The sequence below is a fragment of the Arachis stenosperma genome, chromosome 3, assembly GCF_014773155.1.
Source record: "Arachis stenosperma cultivar V10309 chromosome 3, arast.V10309.gnm1.PFL2, whole genome shotgun sequence".
Taxonomy (NCBI): domain Eukaryota; kingdom Viridiplantae; phylum Streptophyta; class Magnoliopsida; order Fabales; family Fabaceae; genus Arachis; species Arachis stenosperma.
The window spans coordinates 23,005,245-23,026,544 of NC_080379.1; the positions used below are offsets into that span (position 1 = coordinate 23,005,245).

The 21,300-nt window shown below is 37.9% G+C and overlaps 2 protein-coding genes across 2 annotated transcripts; one reads left to right on the top strand and one right to left on the bottom strand.

The window, feature by feature from the left end:
• The first annotated feature begins 345 nt into the window (after positions 1-345).
• Positions 346-3,978, top strand: LOC130969633 (protein ULTRAPETALA 1-like). Its single transcript, XM_057895459.1, has 3 exons — positions 346-871; positions 1,621-1,936; positions 3,186-3,978. Exons 1-3 carry the CDS (start codon positions 664-666, stop codon positions 3,358-3,360), a joined length of 699 nt encoding a protein of 232 aa, XP_057751442.1. The 5' UTR covers positions 346-663; the 3' UTR covers positions 3,361-3,978.
• Positions 3,979-4,373: 395 nt separating this feature from the next.
• On the bottom strand, positions 4,374-7,433 carry LOC130966703 (H/ACA ribonucleoprotein complex non-core subunit NAF1). The gene is made up of 3 exons (XM_057891520.1): positions 6,704-7,433; positions 5,944-6,021; positions 4,374-5,741 (listed from the first exon to the last, which is right to left on the bottom strand). Exons 1-3 carry the CDS (start codon positions 7,223-7,225, stop codon positions 4,677-4,679), a joined length of 1,665 nt encoding a protein of 554 aa, XP_057747503.1. The 5' UTR covers positions 7,226-7,433; the 3' UTR covers positions 4,374-4,676.
• Between the last annotated feature and the right edge of the window lie 13,867 nt (positions 7,434-21,300).

The following is a 21,300-nucleotide window of genomic DNA, read 5'->3' on the forward strand; positions in this document are numbered from 1 at the left end:
AAGATCATGAGTAATAATATCAAGATAGAAGAAGCCTAAAAGGCTAGAAACTAGAATCCCCCACTCCTCCGAAAACCTCATACACTATAATGCACTATGCGCATCTCTCCAATTATCTAAAAAAATACGTACCGTTCAAATTTAAAAAAATATGGTCTTCATCTCTCTCTCTCTCTCTCTCTCTCTCTCTCAATGTCATATGATGCAAGTAGCATCATAAAGCCACTGTTTTTCACAAACAAAACAAGGAAGGACACATCACACATCACAATTCACAAACGCAAACTAACATTTTTTGGTTCACTATACGCCATCCAGCTCACACTATATTCATTCAAAAATCAAAACACCCCATCACCATTCGCCAACTAACCTCTCTCTCTCTCTCTCAAAACTATATATTCAACGTTTTCTCGGCCAGATCTCTCTCGGAACAACGTGGTGTTTGGCCCTCTCTCTCTCTCTCTCTCTCTCTCTCTCTCTTTGGGTATCTTAAAAGCCCGTTATATATATATCCCTTTTCTTTCGCACACGCCACATTTGTTTTTTCATTTAACTTTCTATATCGAAAACCCCATCATATCGTTCGATTGTTTTTTTTCCGATCGACCCACATCTGTTTGTGACGAAAAACAGAGTCTTTTGGGGGAGATAATAATAATAATGGCGAATGGAGAGAGTGGGGTAGTGGCAGCAATCTTCGGTGAGGATGAGCTGAGTGAGGTGAGTGGCGTGAAGCGAGTTGGTGACTATGTTGAAATCACGTGCGGTTGTACTAGCCACAGGTATGGTGATGCTGTTGGAAGGCTTAGGGTTTTCGTTAATGGCTACCTTGAAATCACTTGTGAATGCACCCCTGGTTGCCAAGAAGGTTCTATCTCTCTCTCTAAATATTTGTTATGTTTATGAATGTGCATGTGTGTTGTGTGAGGGTTAGTCTTTTTTTATATACACACTTAAAGTGTATGTTGAATTGTCCCAGTGAAACTTGTTTGGGTTTTGATATAACCTATTATATTGTATTGAGCTAGTGGAATGAGAAATGTGGAAAATTCTTCATTAACACGTTTGAAGATAGGTTATTTCTAACTAAGGTTTGTACATATTTAATAACATAGCATAATAATATAGAAGCATAACCAAGACGGTAGTTTGAGGTGTGATCTTTGTTACTCCAAGGTCATTAATTTAAGTGTGTTTGGCAGAGTAGAATAGTGTAAGCTTTTAGCTGCTAATATATACAATGTAGTTCTTGGTTTGGAATGTATGATATGCTACTATGTACAATCTAATTTCATTCACTGTGTAGTTAGAACATGATTGACTATGTGCTCCGGTACAGAAGGAATTGAATAGTACCTCTCTTGTTGCCGACAATGCACGATGGTATCATATAGCTTCAACCTAATACATGAAATAGTGACTTGATAATTGAATTTTAGTAGAGATTTTACATGTGATCATGATTGATCTTGAAAGCCATGAAATATTGAATTAGAAAATTTTCTTTATAACAGTGTTTTCCTTCATGTCCCTTTTGTATAGTCTCAGTACATGAAGTTAGAATGAATACAAATAGCACATTTCATCATTTTAACTGTGTTTTTTTGTTGATGTTAGACAAGTTGAGTCCTTCTGCATTTGAGAAACACTCTGGAAGAGAAACAGCTCGAAAGTGGAAGAACAACATATGGGTAATAGTGAAGGGTGAGAAGGTTCCATTGTTCAAAACAGTGCTACTCAAATACTACAACCAAGTTTCAAAAGCTGCTGCTCTTAAATCCCAAAGTGGAAGGTCACACCGTGATGAGTTTGTTAGGTGCACAGTGTGCAACAAAGAGCGCAGGTTCCGTCTGAGGAGTAAAGAGGAATGCCGAGTTCACCATGATGCTTTGGCAGATGCTAATTGGAAATGTTCTGATCTCCAATATGACAAGTATGCATGTCTTGTTTCTTATCTTTCTCTTGCATTTCAATAGTGCATGCTTTTATTGCTGATATCAATAATAAATGTATGTACATAGCTTGTGTTGATTTAGTGTTGATATATATTTAGTAATTAGAGTAAGTAATTAATGTCCTTGTTTTTATTTTGTTTAAGCCTAATTGTGTCTTCCATTTTATACATGATAAATTCATCATTGGATGGGGGTGTTAGTCCAAATTTATTGGTGTATCCATTAGCTTTGACCTCTTTATATTTGTTTTTTGTTTTAATCATGGTTAGTTGACTTGAGAGTGAATCTGATCAATTTCCTTTAACTAATAAGAAACATTTTCGTGCAAATAGAGAAATGGTTTTTTCACCCTCAATCTTCTTTTCATGAATTAAGATTTAGTTGATTAAAGTCATATAATAATAAAATAAATCAGCTTAGTATAGAAGAAAATATAAGTTCATGTTTTTGAACTTATCTGAATATGAACAAATTAATCCTTTCTAATTATCCAAGGGTTATACACTAATAACATACTGTTCCTTCATATTGGATTTGATGCAGATACTTTTTTAAATACTAGTAGTCAAATCACAATACTGTTTTCTGAGTAACTAATTTACATTGATATGGACATTTTGTATAGTGTCAGAATATATATTATGTATATGGTGTAACGTTACTTTAAGTAATGCAAAATATAATAAATAAGTGTTAAGTCCATTATTTGATCTCATTATAGTGAAAATTTGACATAGTATGTAGTAATATTTTATTGATCTCTATGTATGCTAGTACTTAACAGCTATTAGTGATAGCCATTAACATCATTTACTGTGTCTGGGAGATGCTATCATGCATTTATGAAATTATTCTGAAGAACATTTACTAACATCTTCTAATGAAAACAAAGATCAAACTGATGGGGATTTTCCAATTAAGTGTACATTGCATTGCATATATAAATGATTGATTTAAAATCTGAAAATAAGAGAATCTTTTCTATGGTATTAAGATATAGAAAACAGTATCAGTAGTTCAGTACCAATGAAAATTACAAGTACTGGCATGTTTTCACACTGTGTTTGGCTGTTAAGTTATATGGAATATCTTAAAGTTCTAATTTAGTGTCCTTATCAAAAGATTCAAGTTTTTTGGGCACATTCCTTACTACACTAGTCCCTACACTAATGGTGCTGTTATATATTTATACTTGATGGAGAATTGATTAATAGTAGCTTCTTTCAGAATTACATGTGATGATGAAGAAGAACGAGGGAGCCGCAGAGTATACAGGGGATGCACTCGCTCTCCGACATGCAAAGGTTGCACCTCCTGTGTCTGTTTCGGCTGCAGCATTTGCCGCTTTTCAGATTGCAGCTGCCAGACTTGTACTGACTTCACAAGCAATGTCAAAGTTTGATATTCATCCATCTTCTTCATATAGGCTTGTTTATGCCTATATCAATATTTTTAATTTTCTAATTGGACTCAACTTCCAGTCTGAGTTCATCAATCATTGTTCTCATTGACTGGTTCATAAAATTACAATGTTAGTGATTCTGATTCTGTTCTCTCTCATAATGTTTTACCTAATATAGTCATACATTGATTCTTAGTAGTGAATAAATTTGTTCTAGACCTCCATATTTATCAATAGAAAAAATCAGCAGATCAAGAAAGTAGTGGTGTTAATTGTGATATACAAGTGATGGTGACATAGTGCGACCAGCTTCGTTGTTTTGGGAATTATTGGGTAGTAGTGTGAAGATTTTGTACCCCAATAATGCCCAAGTTGTTGTGTGTGTATTAATGATTGGACCAGTTACCATAGACAATAACAATGAGTGGAGTGGAGTGGAGTGGAGGAGTTACCATAACCAAGTCATTGTTAAGGGGAGCGCTTCACCACATGCTTATATAGGCACCACCTTTAGATGCTCAGAGAGGACTCACTTTCTCCTTTCTTTACCTTACTAATATCAAATGAAGTGTAAGTAAGTGTGTAACAGTGTAAACATTTTTTATATCTAAAAATACAAGTCACTTCAATGTTGATATGTCTAAAATTGTCGTCTTGGTTTTGTGTTTTAGTTCCTCATCTTTTTATTAGTTTTTTTTTTAATCCTTATTGTCTGTAAACTGATCGTGAGTAATTATATTTATAAAATAAGATTAAATTATTTACAAGGACAAAAAATTAGAAGTTTGGATACTATTGTCTATTAAATCTATTTACATCTTTCAAAGTAGTTATAATAACCAAAATTTCGTACTGGTAATAAAAACAAAAATTGACAGAATTAATATTTAAATTTGTCAAAAATTACCTAATTTCTAAATTAATCTCTAAAAGATTTGATCAATCAAAGTAATTCATGAAAGATACAACTATAAGTTAAATTAGTCATTTCATCATTTAGATAGCATGTCACATTAAATACCATTTAACATGATGACAAAAATGAATTTTGAGTATTAACCCAAAAGTGATAGGTTTGACAAAACTGTTTCGCAAACAAAAATCCATTCCGAAGCAAACACTTCCAAAACTACTAATTATACATATAACTAAAGTTTTAGACCTCTTCTATTTCAAGAGCTCATTGAATTCATTCTTTTCTTTTAAAAAAAATAAAAGGATAGGTTTTCATCAAATTTACAAGGAAAGCGAAGCACAATCCTTCAAAATTGCCCCAACTTATTGGAATGTGCTACGAGCACACAACACAATAACCTTCACTTGGCTGGTCTCCATCCTTTCCTACCACCCCTACCAGCACCATGAAATGTTTTCCCTCCATTATTACTAGCAGATGCACCCGGATGAAATTGGGGAGGTCCACCTCGATTAGGACTAGATTGTGCCGACAATTCATTGTTTGGAAAACCCTGTTGCGCCATAGGTGGTTGCTGAATCTGCGGGAAGGGTGGGGAGTTCAACCCAAATGCCATTTGGTTTTGAGCCATAAGCCCCTGCGCATATATGGCGGCTTGTGCAAGTATATTTTGCTGGACCACCCCAGGCAACAATGCTCCCTGAGGTAACTGCTGTTGAAATGGAACTCCGGGCATTGGCATTGGCAACTGATGAGGAAATTGAGTGTTTTGCGGGCACCAAGGCATGCCATTCGTTGGAAATACGTTAGGAATAACAGTAGGCAATGGCTGCTGCGGAAGTGTTGCCCCATTTGTCCAAACTCCATTGGGTGGGATGTTAGGACCTGCGTTTGAGTTTGGAATCGGAAATGGTGGAAATGCAGAAGTTCCGGCAAAAGGGCCTTGTCCTTGTCCTGGAAAAGGAAAACAATTTCTGCGATCATGAGGTGGTGCGGCAGGTGGAGCAGAAGCTTTGGGGATGGAAGTTACTGCATGCTTTTGTGGTGAAACCTTCTTTTTATTATGTTTACTCTTACTGGGATTTTGATCATTTGGACCTCTCTTGGCCATTCTTTGCATTCTCCTGTATTCCGCTTCCTTCTCATCATCTGAAAACTCTAATTCATCGGACAACTCTTCGTCGTTTGCACCAGATGCATCATAACCTTTCTTGTAAAGATCCTTGTTATTAAGCACATAATTGGCGAACTCAGGGACGAATGAGATTGAGGTTCCCCCTTGGACCTCAGTTGGTACTTCATTTTCGGAATTGTACCTCACAACATAATATGGGTTTTTGACTGGTCCAAAGATTTCATCAATTAATCCTAGTGGTTTTCTACTTTCAGTTATCCAGAGGATAGAACCTTCGCTAAGAGGATCATGCTTCTCAACTCCTTCCACAATGACCTTAGCACCGAGTTTCTGTAAAATGAGAAACTTGAGAGATTATTCCGACAATAAACTATACCCTACTAATCTATTTCCACTGGTCATACGCTAAAACAAACACCTAATTCAAACAGAGGGTCACCGAGCAACTAAAGAAATTAACATAATCAACAAAGTGCGTAATAGATTGCTCGTTTCATTTCTTTTAGTAGTACCAAGGTTCCTGTGAGCTTACCGACATAACAACTCCCACTGGCCGCATCTGATGACTTGGTTCTAAGGTCACATTAATCGGGGGAACTGGAGGGAGATCCTGCAAAAGTTTACACCAATCAAATTTAATCCCTAAAGCAAAACAAACTTGCAGAATTGCACAAAGCTAGACCTCCAAGTTACTCAAACTAGATGCATGTATCATGCTCAATAAAAAGCATTCTTCCTCATTAACTCAACATTGCATCAACTGTCAAGGGATTTTCAAATTTTCTTTTGTATTACATTCTAATTTCCATTGCTTCCAACTTAATAGAAACTTTCAAAACAATATCCGGAACAAAATATTCCGGTATTCCCCCTGAACAAACCAAAAAAAAAAAAAACAAAGATCTTTGAACTGAAATCAAAACAATCCAATCCTCAGTTCCCACTACAACATTTATGCCATGTGAAAATCCCACACAAGAAAAGACATAATACATGCTACAGAGCCTATATCAGAAGAGCTCAAAGTCGAAAGAGTAACCAGTTCTAATATCAAACTGATTAAACATGACAAGAACATAACAAAAAATTTCTCAGCAAATTTAAACTCATCAGTGTATATGCGACCAGCATCACATTTACAAACATCTTTAGTTACTAAATAGCTAATAGTTTAATTTACCTTCTCTGTTAAAAGCAGCAATAAAAGATTATATTTTTTTTTCCAATGAAGCAGCATTAAAACAAATAAAATCCAAAATCTAAATAGCAAATATAATCAATAACAGTCATACCTCAAGTTCATTCTTTGATTTAATGGGTTCTCCTCCTCCAACATCAGCTTCATCATCATCACCGTCACCACCATCATCTTCCATGCTCCAACTAACCATCTTTTCTCCATCATCATCATCATCGGAACCATCAATCTCACCTTCTTCAACTTCTACGTCAGCATTAGCATCTTCCCCATTCTCTTCCTCCTCCTCATCATCATCATCACTGTCACTATCCCCGCTACCGCTTTCCTCAGAACTTGAAGAAGAAGACTCCGACGATGATGACGTGGAACTCTCAGACTCTTCACTTTCGCTCTCGGCTTCAATTTCAGCTTTAACTTCTGCTTCAGAGGCACCCAATAAGCTGATTTTCTCTACGCCTTCCTCAATGGCGCACCCCAAAGTCTCAACCTTTTCACAGTTTGACTTTATGGGTCCATTGGAATTCGGATCGAGACCCGACCCGTTTGTATCGGCGAGTGGAACACCATCGGTGTTGTTGGTCGTGGTGGTGGCGGCGCTGTGTTGGGAATCCATAACAGAGATAGTTATGTGCTACTGTTGGGTTAGAAGGCAACAAAACTATATTGAATGGAGGAATGAAGAACGAAGGGCGGGAAAGGCTTCAACGTTGAAAGTGAAGAGTATAGTCCCTGGTGCGGTTTGTATTTGCGTTCTGATTTCGATGCTTAAACCCTAGGAGCTCGAGGTTTTTGATAAAAGCAGTTAAAACGAAGGAACATCAATTATGTTTACCCTACGTCGTCGTTTTGTTTATGCTCCCTTTTATTTTTGCCCCTTGTAAAAGAGGTAATTGCTACGGGGATTTTTTATTTTTATAAATTAAATAAAAATAATAATTATCAAAATAAATATTTTTTTATTTCGTTTACATTGTAAATGAGATAATTTTGCATGTATTTCATTTACCGTGTAAATGAGATAAGACATGTGTAAATTATGATCCAATTGGATTGATTTAAATTTAAAAAATAAAAAATTAGTACGTGTTCAAGAAAAGTTCTATGATGATAATAAATATAATAATTGTGTCCACTTTTAAAAATTGAAAGATGGGGAGCGTGAAGTTGATGCACCATAAATAAAACAGAAAAAGATGAGATAATCATGCGGGTCTGCTACACATACAAGCAAAAAAGCCCTACAAGTCATACAAGCTCCCAGCCCACACTCCTTGCACCCGTGCACTCAATTTCTTTGAATGGAGCGTAACATTCACACGTTCCACTCACACACTCGCGCTTTGCGAAAATCGCTCCTTAATGGCGCACTCTTCCACTTCTCCAAGCCATTCGAAGAAAACACAACCGTTCCATTTTCGAGCAACATTGCAAACAGCAGAGATAGCAATCGTCGCGAAGATTCGAACTCTCCATCAACACAACATAGAACTCTCGATCAAGAATCTCCAGAAAAAACAAAGTTATAATACTCAAGGTACGTTATGTTACTATTTTACTCATATTCTATATTTTCCAGATTTCGAAAACGAAGAACTAGGTTTTACTGTTCTTCTGCATTCTTCTAGATTTTACAGTTTTTAATGTTCTACTTGTTCTAGGTTTTAGTGTTATTTTTGGTTCTAGATTATACTGTTCTTCTTAGTTGTTCTAGGTTTTAGTGTTATTCTTGGTTCTAGGTGTTACTGTTCTTGTTGTTCTAGTTCTTCTGGTAATTGATTTTTGGAAGTATATTGCTTGATTTGGTGGGTGTATATGGAGTATTTTGTTCGGTGTATATTTCTGAAATGATATACTGTAATATAGTGATCACTTGCCACTGTTCTAATATTTGCTTGTCCATGGGTCTATATTGCTTGACCTTGTATATTAATGCATGTTTGAGTAATATCTGACTGATATCTATGGTGTATCTGACTCATATCTATGGGTGTATCTTACTGATATATATAGGTATATTTTTCATTTCAGAAACAATGACAGGCAGAAACCAAACTGGAAAAAATGTAGGAACAAATATATGTCTTAGGCGAAATCAGTTTTATATAATAGAAATATAATAGACTATAATTTTGCTTTGCTTTGTTTACAGCAAACCAATTACCTTAAGTGTGCAACACATTTGTTAAGTGAGAAATTCAGAAACATGGGTGAGGAGAAGAAAATAATAGTTAGGGATTTGGGATTTGGCAGCCTGATGCACATCCCGCCGCTGAGGGTGCATCACCAAATATTAAGGGAGTTGGCTAACTGTTTCAAATTAGGGGAAAACAAACTGAAAACCGGCTACGGTTCATTTAAAATAAGACCAAAAACAATAGGGGCTGCGCTTGGCATCAACGCGTCAGGTAACTCGCTAAAAATTATAGGTGTATATGAGCCATATTCAGTTGTATTTCAATTGATGCTTGGGTGTATTTGAACTGATTTTCATACTATGTTGTTTTCCTTTTTGTAGGAGATCTATTTCCTCAGAAAGTCAATTATAAAGATCTTTCTGAAGATGACAAACAAATTTTTAGAAGATTTTAGGGTAAGACGCTCAAAAATCTGACAGAAGAGATGATGGCTATTGCTGTTGATAATGAATCGGGGCGCCTCATGTTCAAGAGGATTTTCATCCTCTATATACAGATGGCGTTCCTGTTACCAACGACAATAAACAAAATCTCACCTGTGCACCTGGCCCCAATTTTCAAGATGGACACAATAACAGAGTGGAACTGGGGAGGACATATTTTGAATTTTATCGTCAAGGGCATAACAGATTACAAGGTGAAAAAGAAAAAGGCAATTGATGGCTGCCTCTTTGCCCTGATGATAATTTACTTTCATCTTTCAAAAAATAAAGACAAGAAGAGGGAAGAAAGACCTCCAGAACCCTGGATTGCCAACTGGACTAAGGAACAGTTGGTCGAAAAAATAAGGAGAGAAATGGAGAACCATATGGTAAATGAACAAAATATCTTGGGTGTATTTTATTTACCTGAATGCTGCTAACTACAATTTCTAATGTTTCAGGGGTTTGTAAAGATGGGTGAAGCAAAGGAAAAATGAAAGAAATAAAGAAAAAAGAAAAAAAAAAGAAGAAAGCAAAAAAAAACAAAAAAAAAGAAAGGCAAGTTCAATATCATCATCTGAGACTGAAAAAAACTGAAAGTGACCATTCTACCTCTGAGTCTGAGACTGAAGAAGACTCAGAGGATTCAACAAGAAAACAACCGGCCCAAAAATCCAAAAAGTAAGTAACATGCTTGGGTGTATTTTGTTTCTACATTTGGGTGTATTTTGTTTATCCATTTGGGTGTATTTTAATTATCCATTTGCGTGTATTTTATTTATCAAGTTCGGTGTATTTTGTGCATTCCATTGGGTGTATCTTGTGCATTCATTTGGGTGTATTTTATTACTTTTAGAATATTTTTAAATGATGATTGTTTGCCTTTGGTGCAGAAATTGTGATCATCAATGGCGCCATCAACATGGTACGCTCAATTGCAATCTCAACTTTTTATCACAACTTCGCACAACTAACCAGCAAGTGCACTGGGTCGTCCAAGTAATAAACCTTACGCGAGTAAGGGTCGATCCCACGGAGATTGTTGGTATGAAGCAAGCTATGGTCATCTTGTAAATCTCAATCAGGCAGATTCAAATGGTTATGGATGATTTATGAATAAAGCATAAAATAAAGATAGAGATACTTATGTAATTCATTGGTGAGAATTTCAGATAAGCGAATGGAGATGCTTTGTCCCTTCCGTCTCTCTGCTTTTCTACTGTCTTCTTCCAATCCTTCTTACTCCTTTCCATGGCAAGCTGTATGTTGGGCATCACTGTTGTCAGTGGCTACAGTCCCGTCCTCTCAGTGAAAATGTTCAATGCACCCTGTCACGGCACGGCTAATCATCTGTCGGTTCTCAATCAGGTTGGAATAGAATCCAGTGATTCTTTTGCGTCTGTCACTAACGCCCAGCCTTTAGGAGTTTGAAGCTCGTCACAGTCATTCAATCCTTGAATCCTACTCAGAATACCACAGACAAGGTTTAGACCTTCCGGATTCTCTTGAATGCCGCCATCAATTCTAGCTTATACCACGAAGATTCCGATTGAGAAATCCAAGAGATAAACATTCAAGCCTTGTTTGCTTGTAGAACGGGAATGGTTGTCAGGCACGCGTTCATAAGTGAGAATGGTGATGAGCGTCACATAATCATCACATGCATCATGTTCTTGGGTGCGAATGAATATCTTAGAACAAGAATAAGCTGAATTGAATAGAAGAACAATAGTAATTGCATTAATACTCGAGGTACAGCAGAGCTCCACACCTTAATCTATGGTGTGTAGAAACTCCACCGTTGAAAATACATAAGAACAAGGTCTAGGCATGGCCGTGAGGCCAGCCCCCAAAACGTGATCAAAATACTCAAAGATCTAAAGATGATCAAGGATCCAAAGATTTAAAGATCTAAAGATGATCAAAGATCCAAAGATCCAAAGATGAAAATACAATAGCAAAACGTCCTATTTGTAGAGAATTAGTAGCTTAGGGTTTACAAAGATGAGTAAATGACATAAAAATCCACTTCCGGGCCCACTTGGTGTGTGCTTGGGCTGAGCATTGAAGCTTTCATGTGTAGAGACTTCTCTTGGAGTTAAACGCCAGCTTTTGTGCCAGTTTGGGCGTTTAACTCCCATTTTTGTGCCAGTTCTGGCGTTTTAACGCCGGGCAGTTTTGAGCTGATTTGGAACGCCGGTTTGGGCCATCAAATCTCGGGAAAAGTATGGACTATTATATATTGCTGGAAAGCCCAGGATGTCTACTTTCTAACGCAGTTGAGAGCGCGCCAATTGGGCTTTTGTAGCTCAAGAAAATCCACTTCGAGTGCAGGAAGATCAGAATCCAACAGCATCTGCAGTCCTTTTCAGCCTCTAAATCAGATTTTTGCTCAAGTCCCTCAATTTCAGCCAGAAAATACCTAAAATCACAGAAAAATACACAAACTCATAGTAAAGTCCAGAAAAGTGAATTTTAACTAAAAACTAATAAAAATATAATAAAAACTAACTAAAACATACTAAAAACATACTAAAAACAATGCCAAAAAGCGTATAAATTATCCGTTCATCACAACACCAAACTTAAATTGTTGCTTGTCCCCAAGTAACTGAAAATCAAATAAGATAAAAAGAAGAGAATATGCAATGAATTCCAAAAACATCTATGAAGATCAGTATTAATTAGATGAGCGGGGCTTTTAGCTTTTTGCCTCTAAACAGTTTTGGCATCTCACTCTATCCTTTGAAATTCAGAATGATTGGCTTCTATAGGAACTCAGAATCCAGATAGTGTTATTGATTCTCCTAGTTAAGTATGATGATTCTTGAACACAACTACTTTATGAGTCTTGGCCGTGGCCCAAAGCACTCTGTCTTCCAATATTACCACCGGATACATACATGCCACAGACACATAATTGGGTGAACCTTTTCAGATTGTGACTCAGCTTTGCTAGAGTCCCCAATTAGAGGTGTCCAGGGTTCTTAAGCACACTCTTTTTGCCTTGGATCACAACTTTATTAATTTTTTTTCTTTTTCTTTTTTTTCGTTTTTTTTTCGTTTTTCTCTCTCTTTTTTTTTTGTATTCACTGTTTTTTCTTGCTTCAAGAATCATTTTTATGATGTTTCAGATCCTCAGTAACATGTCTCCTTTTTCATCATTCTTTCAAGAGCCAACCATTCATGAACAACAAATTCAAAAGACATATCCACTGTTTAAGCATACATTCAGAAAACAAAAGTATTGCCACCACATCAAAATAATTAATCTGTTATAAAATTCAAAATTCATGCAATTCTTCTCTTTTTCAATTAAGAATATTTTTCATTCAAGAAAGGTGATGGATTCATAGGACATTCATAACTTTAAGGCATAGACACTAAGACACTAATGATCATAAGACACAAACATAGATAAACATAAGCATTAAAATTCGAAAAACATGAAAATAAAGAACAAGAAAATTAAAGAACGGGTCCACCTTAGTGATGGCGGCTTGTTCTTCCTCTTGAAGATCTTATGGAGTGCTTGAGCTCCTCGATGTCTCTTCCTTGCCTTTGTTGTTCCTCTCTCATGATTCTTTGATCTTCTCTAATTTCATAGAGGAGGATGGAATGTTCTTGGTGCTCCACCCTTAGTTGTCCCATGTTGAAACTCAATTCTCCTAGGGAGGTGTTGATTTGCTCCTAATAGTTTTGTGGAGGAAAGTGCATCCCTTGAGGTATCTCAGGGATTTCATGATGAGTGGGATCTCTTGTTTGCTCCATCCTTTTCTTAGTGATGGGCTTGTCCTCATCAATGAGGGTGTCTCCCTCAATGTCAATTCCAACTGAATAACAGAGGTGACAAATGAGATGAGGAAAGGCTAACCTTGCCAAGGTAGAGGACTTGTCCGCCACCTTATAAAGTTCTTGGGCTATAACCTCATGAACTTCTACTTCCTCTCCAATCATGATGCTATGAATCATGATGGCCCGGTCTATAGTAACTTCGGACCGGTTGCTAGTGGGAATGATTGAGCGTTGGATAAACTCCAACCATCCCCTAGCCACGGACTTGAGGTCATGCCTTCTCAGTTGAACCGGCTTTCCTCTTGAATCTCTCTTCCATTGAGCGCCCTCTTCACAAATGTCTATGAGGACTTGGTCCAACCTTTGATCAAATTTGACCCTTCTAGTGTAAGGGTTTTCATCTCCTTGCATCATGGGCAAGTTGAATGCCAACCTTACATTTTCCGGACTAAAATCTAAGCATTTTTCCCGAACCATTGTAAGCCAATTCTTTGGGTTCGGGTTCACACTTTGATCATGGCTCTTGGTGATCCATGCATTGGCATAGAACTCTTGAACCATTAAGATTCCGACTTGTTGAATGGGGTTGGTAAGAACTTCCTAACCTCTTCTTGGAATCTCATGTCGGATCTCCGGGTATTCACTCTTTTTGAGTTTGAAAGGGACCTCGGGGATCACCTTCTTCATGGCCATAACTTCATAGAAGTGGTCTTGATGCACCCTTGAGATGAATCTCTCCATCTCCCATGACTCAGAGGTGGAAGCTTTTGCCTTCCCTTTCCTCTTTCTAGAGGTTTCTCCGGCCTTGGATGCCATAAATGGTTATGGAAAAATAAAAAGCAATGCTTTTACCACACCAAACTTAGAAGGTTTGCTCGTCCTCAAGCAAAAGAAGGAAGAAGAGATTAGAAGAAGAAGAAATAGAGGAGATGGAGATGGTTTTGTGGTTCGGCCAAAGGGAGAGAAGTAGTGTTTAGGTTGTGTGAAAATGAAGGAGTGAAGATGAGTTTATATAGGGGTGGAGAGAGGGGTAGGGTTCGGTTATGAATGGGTGGGTTTGGGAGGGAAAGTGGTTTGAATTTGAATGGTGAGGTAGGTGGGGTTTTATGAAGGATGGATGTGAGTGGTGAAGAGAAAGATGGGATTTGATAGGTGAGGGGGTTTTGGGGAAGAGTGGTTGAGGTGATTGGTGAATGGGTGAAGAAGAAGAGAGAGGGTGGTGGGGTAGGTGGGGATCCTGTGGGGTCCACAGATCCTGAGGTGTCAAGGAAAATTCATCCATGCACCAAGTGGTGAGCAAAAATGCTCTTTATGCCAATTCTGGCGTTAAACGCCAGGCTGGTGCCCATTTCTGGCATTTAACGCCAGCTTCTTGCCCTTCCCTGGCGTTTAACGCCAGTCTGGTGCCCCTTTCTGGCATTAAACGCCCAGAATGGTGCCAGACTGGGCGTTAAACGCCCATTTGCTGCCCTTACTGGCGTTTAAACGCCAGCAAGGTGTTCCTCCAGGGTGTGCTATTTTTCTTTCTGTTTTTCATTCTGTTTTTGCTTTTTCAATTGATTTTGTGACTTTCCATGATCATCAACCTACAGAAAATATAAAATAACAAAGGAAAATAGATTAAATATAACATTGGGTTGCCTCCCAACAAGCGCTTCTTTAATGTCAGTAGCTTGACAGTGGGCTCTCATGGAGCCTCACAGATGCTCAGAGCAATGTTGGAACCTCCCAACACCAAACTTAGAGTTTGAATGTGGGGGTTCAACACCAAACTTAGAAGTTGGTTGTGGCCTCCCAACACCAAACTTAGAGTTTGACTGTGGGGGCTCTGTTTGACTCTGTTTTGAGAGAAGCTCTTCATGCTTCCTCTCCATGGTTACAGAGGGATGTCCTTGAGCCTTAAACACAAAGGATTCTTCATTCACTTGAATGATCAATTCTCCTCTGTCCACATCAATCACAGCCTTTGCTGTGGCTAGGAAAGGTCTGCCAAGGATGATGGATTCATCCATGCACTTCCTAGTCTCTAGGACTATAAAATCAGTAGGGATGTAATGGTCTTCAACCTTTACCAGAACATCCTCTACAAGTCCATAAGCTTGTTTTCTTGAATTGTCTGCCATCTCTAGTGAGATTCTTGCAGCTTGTACCTCAAAGATCCCTAGATTCTCCATTACAGAGAGAGGCATGAGGTTTACACTTGACCCTAGGTCACACAAGACCTTCTTGAAGGTCATGGTGCCTGTGGCACAAGGTATTGAGAACTTCCCAGGATCTTGTCTCTTTTGAGGTAATCTCTGCCTAGTCAAGTCATCTAGTTCTTTGGTGAGCAAAGGGGGTTCATCCTCCCAAGTCTCATTACCAAATAACTTGTCATTTAGCTTCATGATTGCTCCAAGGTATTTAGAAACTTGCTCTTCAGTGACATACTCATCCTCTTCAGAGGAAGAATACTCATCAGAGCTCATGAATGGCAGAAGTAAATCCAATGGAATCTCTATGGTCTCATTCTGAGCCTCAAATTCCCATGGTTCCTCATTAGGGAACTCATTGGAGGCCAGTAGACGTCCATTGAGGTCTTTCTCAGTGGCGATCACTGCCTCTTCCTCCTCTCCAAGTTCGGCCATGTGGGTCATGTTAATGGCCTTGCATTTTCCTTTTGGATTCTCTTCTGTATTGCTTGGAAGAGTACTAGGAGGGAGTTCAGTAATTTTCTTGCTCAGCTGTCCTACTTGTGCCTCCAAGTTTCTAATGGAGGACCTTGTTTCAGTCATGAAACTTTGAGTGGTTTTGATTAGATCAGAGACCATGGTTGCTAAGTCAGAGTGGTTCTGCTTAGAATTCTCTGTCTATTGCTGAGAAGATGATGGAAAAGGCTTGCCATTGCTAAACTTGTTTCTTCCACCATTATTGTTGTTGAAACCTTGTTGAGGTCTCTGTTGATCCTTCCATGAGAGATTTGGATAATTTCTCCATGAAGAATTATAGCTGTTTCCATAGGGTTCTCCCATGTAATTCACCTCTTCCATTGAAGGGTTCTCAAGATCATAAGCTTCTTCTTCAGATAAAGCGTCCTTAGTACTGCTTGATGCAGCTTGCATTTCAGACAGACTTTGAGAAATCATATTGACTTGTTGAGTCAATATTTTGTTCTGAGCCAGTATGGCATTCAGAGTATCAATCTCAAGAACTCCTTTCTTCTGATTCGTCCCATTGTTCACAGGATTCCTTTCAGAAGTGTACATGAATTGGTTATTTGCAACCATTTCAATTAGTTCTTGAGCTTCTGCAGGCGTCTTCTTCAGATGAAGAGATCCTCCAGCAGAGCTATCCAATGACATCTTGGACAGTTCAGACAGATCATCATAGAAGATACCTATGATGCTCCATTCAGAAAGCATGTCAGAGGGACACTTTCTGATCAATTGTTTGTATCTTTCCCAAGCTTCATAGAGGGATTCACCTTCCTTCTGTCTGAAGGTTTGGACTTCCACTCTAAGCTTACTCAATTTTTGAGGTGGAAAGAACTTTGCCAAGAAGGCATTGACTAGCTTTTCCCAAGAGTTCAGGCTTTCTTTAGGTTGTGAGTCCAACCATATCCTAGCTCTATCTCTTACAGCAAAAGGGAATAGCATAAGTCTATAGACCTCAGGGTCAACCCCATTGGTCTTGACAGTGTCACAGATTCGCAAGAATTCAGCTAAAAACTAATGAGGATCTTCCAATGGGAGTCCATGGAACTTGCAATTCTGTTGCATTAGAGAAACTAATTGAGGCTTAAGCTCAAAATTGTTTGCTCCAATGGCAGGGATAGAGATGCTTCTCCCATAGAAGTCGGGAGTAGGTGCAGTAAAGTCACCCAGCACCTTCCTTGCATTGTTGGCATTGTTGTTATTTTCGGCTGCCATGGGTTCTTCTTTTTTGAAGATTTCTATTAGGTCCTCTACAGAGAGTTGTGCCTTAGCTTCTCTTAGCTTTCACTTCAAGGTCCTTTCAGGTTCAGGGTCAGCCTCAACAAGAATGCTTTTGTCTTTGCTCCTGCTCATATGAAAGAGAAGAGAACAAGAAAATATGGAATCCTCTATGTCACAGTATAGAGATTCCTTGAAGTGTCAGAGAAAAAGAAAAATAGAAGGAAGAGGTAGAAGAATTCGAACTTATCAAGAAAGATGGAATTCGAATTATGCATTAAGGAGGAGTGTTAGTCCATAAATAGAAAGATGTGAGAAAAGGGGAAGAAATTTTCGAAAATTAAGTAAAAGATTTTAAAAACATTTTGAAAAACACTAATTGATTTTCGAAAACTAAGAGTGGAAAAGAAATCAAGTGATTTTTGAAAAAGATTTTGAAATTAGAAATCAAAAAGATATGATTGAAAACTATTTTGAAAAAGATGTGAGAAAAATATATGATTGAAAAGTTATAGTTTTAAAAAGATATGATTGAAAAACAATTTAAAAAGATCTGATTTTAAAAATTAATGACCTGCCTAACAAGAAAGATATGATTCAGACATTAAACCTTTCTCAACAGAAAAGGCAACATACTTGAAATGTTGAATCAAATCATTAATTGATAGCAAGTATTTTTGAAAAGGGAAAGAAATTGATTTTGAAAATATATGATTGAAAAGATATGGTTTGAAAAAGATTTGATTTTGAAAAAATTTGAAAACTTGAAAAAAATTGGCATTAAAAACAAAATCTTCCCTCTTGTGCCATCCTGGCGTTAAACGCCCAGAATGGTGCACATTCTGGCGTTTAACGCCCAAAACACTACCCTTTTGGGCGTTAAACGCCCAGCCAGGCACCCTGGCTGGCGTTTAAACGCCAGTTTTCCTTCCCCACTGGGCGTTTTGAACGCCCAGTTTTTTCTGTGTAATTCCTCTGCTGTATGTTCTGAATCCTCAATTCTTTGTATTATTGACTTGAAAAGACACAAATTAAAATTTTTTTTTGGATTTTTAATAATGAGACTAAGATCAAATAAACAATGCATGCAAGACACCAAACTTAGCAGTTTGTATACTATTGACACTAACAAATTGAGAATGCACATGAGAAACAACAAAACACTCAAGACAAGAGAATTTAAAGATCAGAGCAAGGAAATCATCAAGAACATCTTGAAGATCACTTAAGACACATGAATGAATGCAAGAAGAATAGAAACATGCAATTGACACCAAACTTAAAATTAGACACTAGACTTAAACAAGAGACATACAATATTTTTGGTTTTTATGATTTTGTAATTTTTTTGGATTTTTCGAAAATTAAGTGGAAAAGAAAATAAAGATATCAAAATTCTTAATGAGAATTCCAGGAATCATGCAATGTTAGTCTAAAGCTTCAGTCTAAAGAAATTAGACATGGCTAGCCAAGCTTCAGCAGGACATTGCATTCAAGAGCTAAATTGATGAGAATCAATCAGCTTTGGTGATGATAAGAACATCACCTTGAAACACTAGAATTCATTCTCAAGAACTCTGAAGAAAAATACCTAATCTAAGCAACAAGATGAACCGTCAGTTGTCCAAACTCAAACAATCCCCGGCAACGGCACCAAAAACTTGGTGCATGAAATTGTGATCATCAATGGCGCCATCAACATGGTACACTCAATTGCAATCTCAACTTTTTATCACAACTTCGCACAACTAACTAGCAAGTGCACTGGGTCGTCCAAGTAATAAACCTTACGCGAGTAAGGGTCGATCCCACGGAGATTGTTGGTATGAAGCAAGCTATGGTCATCTTGTAAATCTCAGTCAGGCAGATTCAAATGGTTATGGATGATTTATGAATAAAGCATAAAATAAAGATAAAGATACTTATGTAATTCATTGGTGAGAATTTCAGATAAGCGAATGGAGATGCTTTGTCCCTTCCGTCTCTCTGCTTTTCTACTGTCTTCTTCCAATCTTTCTTACTCCTTTCCATGGCAAGCTGTATGTTGGGCATCACCGTTGTCAGTGGCTACAGTCCCGTCCTCTCAGTGAAAATGTTCAACGCACCCTGTCACGGCACGGCTAATCATCTGTCGGTTCTCAATCAGGTTGGAATCGAATCCAGTGATTCTTTTGCGTCTGTCACTAACGCCCAGCCTTCAGGAGTTTGAAGCTCGTCACAGTCATTCAATCCTTGAATCCTACTCAGAATACCACAGACAAGGTTTAGACCTTCCGGATTCTCTTGAATGCCGCCATCAATTCTAGCTTATACCACGAAGATTCTGATTAAGGAATCCAAGAGATAAACATTCAAGCTTTGTGATGAGCGGATAATTTGTACCCTTTTTGGCATTATTTTTAGTATGTTTTTAGTATGATCTAGTTAGTTTTTAGTATATTTTTATTAGTTTTTAGTTAAAATTCACTTTTCTGGACTTTACTATGAGTTTGTGTATTTTTCTGTGATTTCAGGTATTTTCTGGCTGAAATTGAGGGTCCTGAGCAAAAATCTGATTCAGAGTCTGAAAAGGACTGCAGATGCTGTTGGATTCTGACCTCCCTGCACTCGAAGTAGATTTTCTGGAGCTACAGAAGCCCAATTGGCGCGCTCTCAATGGCATTGGAAAGTAGACATCCTGGGCTTTCCAGCAATGTATAATAGTTCATACTTTGCCCGAGATTTGATGGCCCAAACCGGCGTTGCAAATCAGCCTCAGAAATTCCAGCGTTTAACGCTGGAACTGGCATAAAACTTGGAGTTAAACGCCCAAACTGGCATGAAAGCTGGCGTTTAACTCCAGAAAAGGTCTCTACACATGAAAGCTTCAATGCTCAGCCCAAGCACACACCAAGTGGGCCCGGAAGTGGATTTTTACGTCATTTACTCATTTCTGTACACCCTAGGTTACTAGTTTACTATTAATAGGATCTTTTGACATTGTATCTGTACCTCATGACACTTTACACGTTTCTTTGTGTACTTTCCATGGTATGAGTCTCTAAACCCCATGGTTGGGGGTGAGGAGCTCTGCTGTGTCTTGATGGATTAATGCAATTACTACTGTTTCTTATTCAATCATGCTTGCTTCCATTCTAAGATATCACTTGTTCTTAACCCGGATGAATGTGATGATCCGTGACACTCATCATATTCTCAACTATGAACGTGTGCCTGACAACCACCTCCATTCTACCTTAGATTGAGTAGATATCTCTTGGATTCCTTAACCAGAATCTTCGTGGATAAGCTAGAACTGATGGCGGCATTCAAGAGAATCCGGAAGGTCTAAACCTTGTCTGTGGTATTCTGAGTAGGATTCAATGATTGAATGACTGTGACGTGCTTCAAACTCCTAGCAGGCGGGGCGTTAGTGACAGACGCAAAAGAATCAATGGATTCTATTCCGGCCTGACCGAGAACCGACAGCTGATTAGCCTATGCTGTGACAGAGCATAGGAACGTTTTCACTGAGAGGATGGGAGGTAGCCACTGACAACGGTGAAACCCTACATACAGCTTGCCATGGAAGGAGCCTTGCGTGTTTGATGAAGAAGACAGTAGGAAAGCAGAGACTCAGAAGATGGAGCATCTCCAAAACCCCAACCTATTCTCCATTACTGCAAAACAAGTAACCATTTCATGTTCTTTTGCTTTTTACAATCAATCCTGATAATTTCTGATATCCTGACTAAGATTTACAAGATAACCATAGCTTGCTTCAAGCCAACAATCTCCGTGGGATCGACCCTTGCTCACGCAAGGTATTACTTGGACGACCCAGTGCACTTGCTGGTTAGTTGTGCGGAGTTGCAAAAGTGTGATTGCAATTTCGTGCACCAAGTTTTTGGCGCCGTTGCCGGGGATTGTTCGAGTTTGGACAACTGACGGCTTATCTTGTTGCTTAGATTATGACTGTTTTGTTTTTATTTGGTTTAGAGTCTTTTAGTTGAGTCTAGTTTCATATTCTAAGTTTGGTGTCAATTGCATGCTTTTGCTTTTCTTTTAATTTTCGATTTTGCATGTCCTTAGTCCCTTTTTGATCCGTAAAAGTTCTAAGTTTGGTGTCCTCTTTGTGTTTTTCCCTTAAAATTTTCGAAAAATTAGTGTTTGATTTTCTAAAAATTTTAAGTTTGGTGTCTTTTTGTGTTTTTCTCTTTCCTCTTTTCAAAAATCAAATCTTTTTCAAAAAAAAAATTTTTCAATCATATCTTTTTAATTGCTATTTTCAAAATCTTTTTAATTACTTAATTGATTCAGTTCTCAATTTGCTTTGATCTTATTTTCTTTTTTATTTTCGAATTTTTATTTTAATTTTCTTTTGTT

Coding starts and splice junctions, on each gene's coding strand:
- LOC130969633 (XM_057895459.1), top strand. CDS start 664: ATGGCGAATGGAGAGAGTGGGGTAGTGGCAGCAATCTTCGGTGAGGAT. Junction 872..1,620: donor CACCCCTGGTTGCCAAGAAG/GTTCTATCTCTC, acceptor TGTTGATGTTAG/ACAAGTTGAGTCCTTCTGCA. Junction 1,937..3,185: donor TCTGATCTCCAATATGACAA/GTATGCATGTCT, acceptor AGCTTCTTTCAG/AATTACATGTGATGATGAAG.
- LOC130966703 (XM_057891520.1), bottom strand. CDS start 7,225: ATGGATTCCCAACACAGCGCCGCCACCACCACGACCAACAACACCGAT. Junction 6,022..6,703: donor AATCAAAGAATGAACTTGAG/GTATGACTGTTA, acceptor AAACTTTTGCAG/GATCTCCCTCCAGTTCCCCC. Junction 5,742..5,943: donor CAGTGGGAGTTGTTATGTCG/GTAAGCTCACAG, acceptor CTCATTTTACAG/AAACTCGGTGCTAAGGTCAT.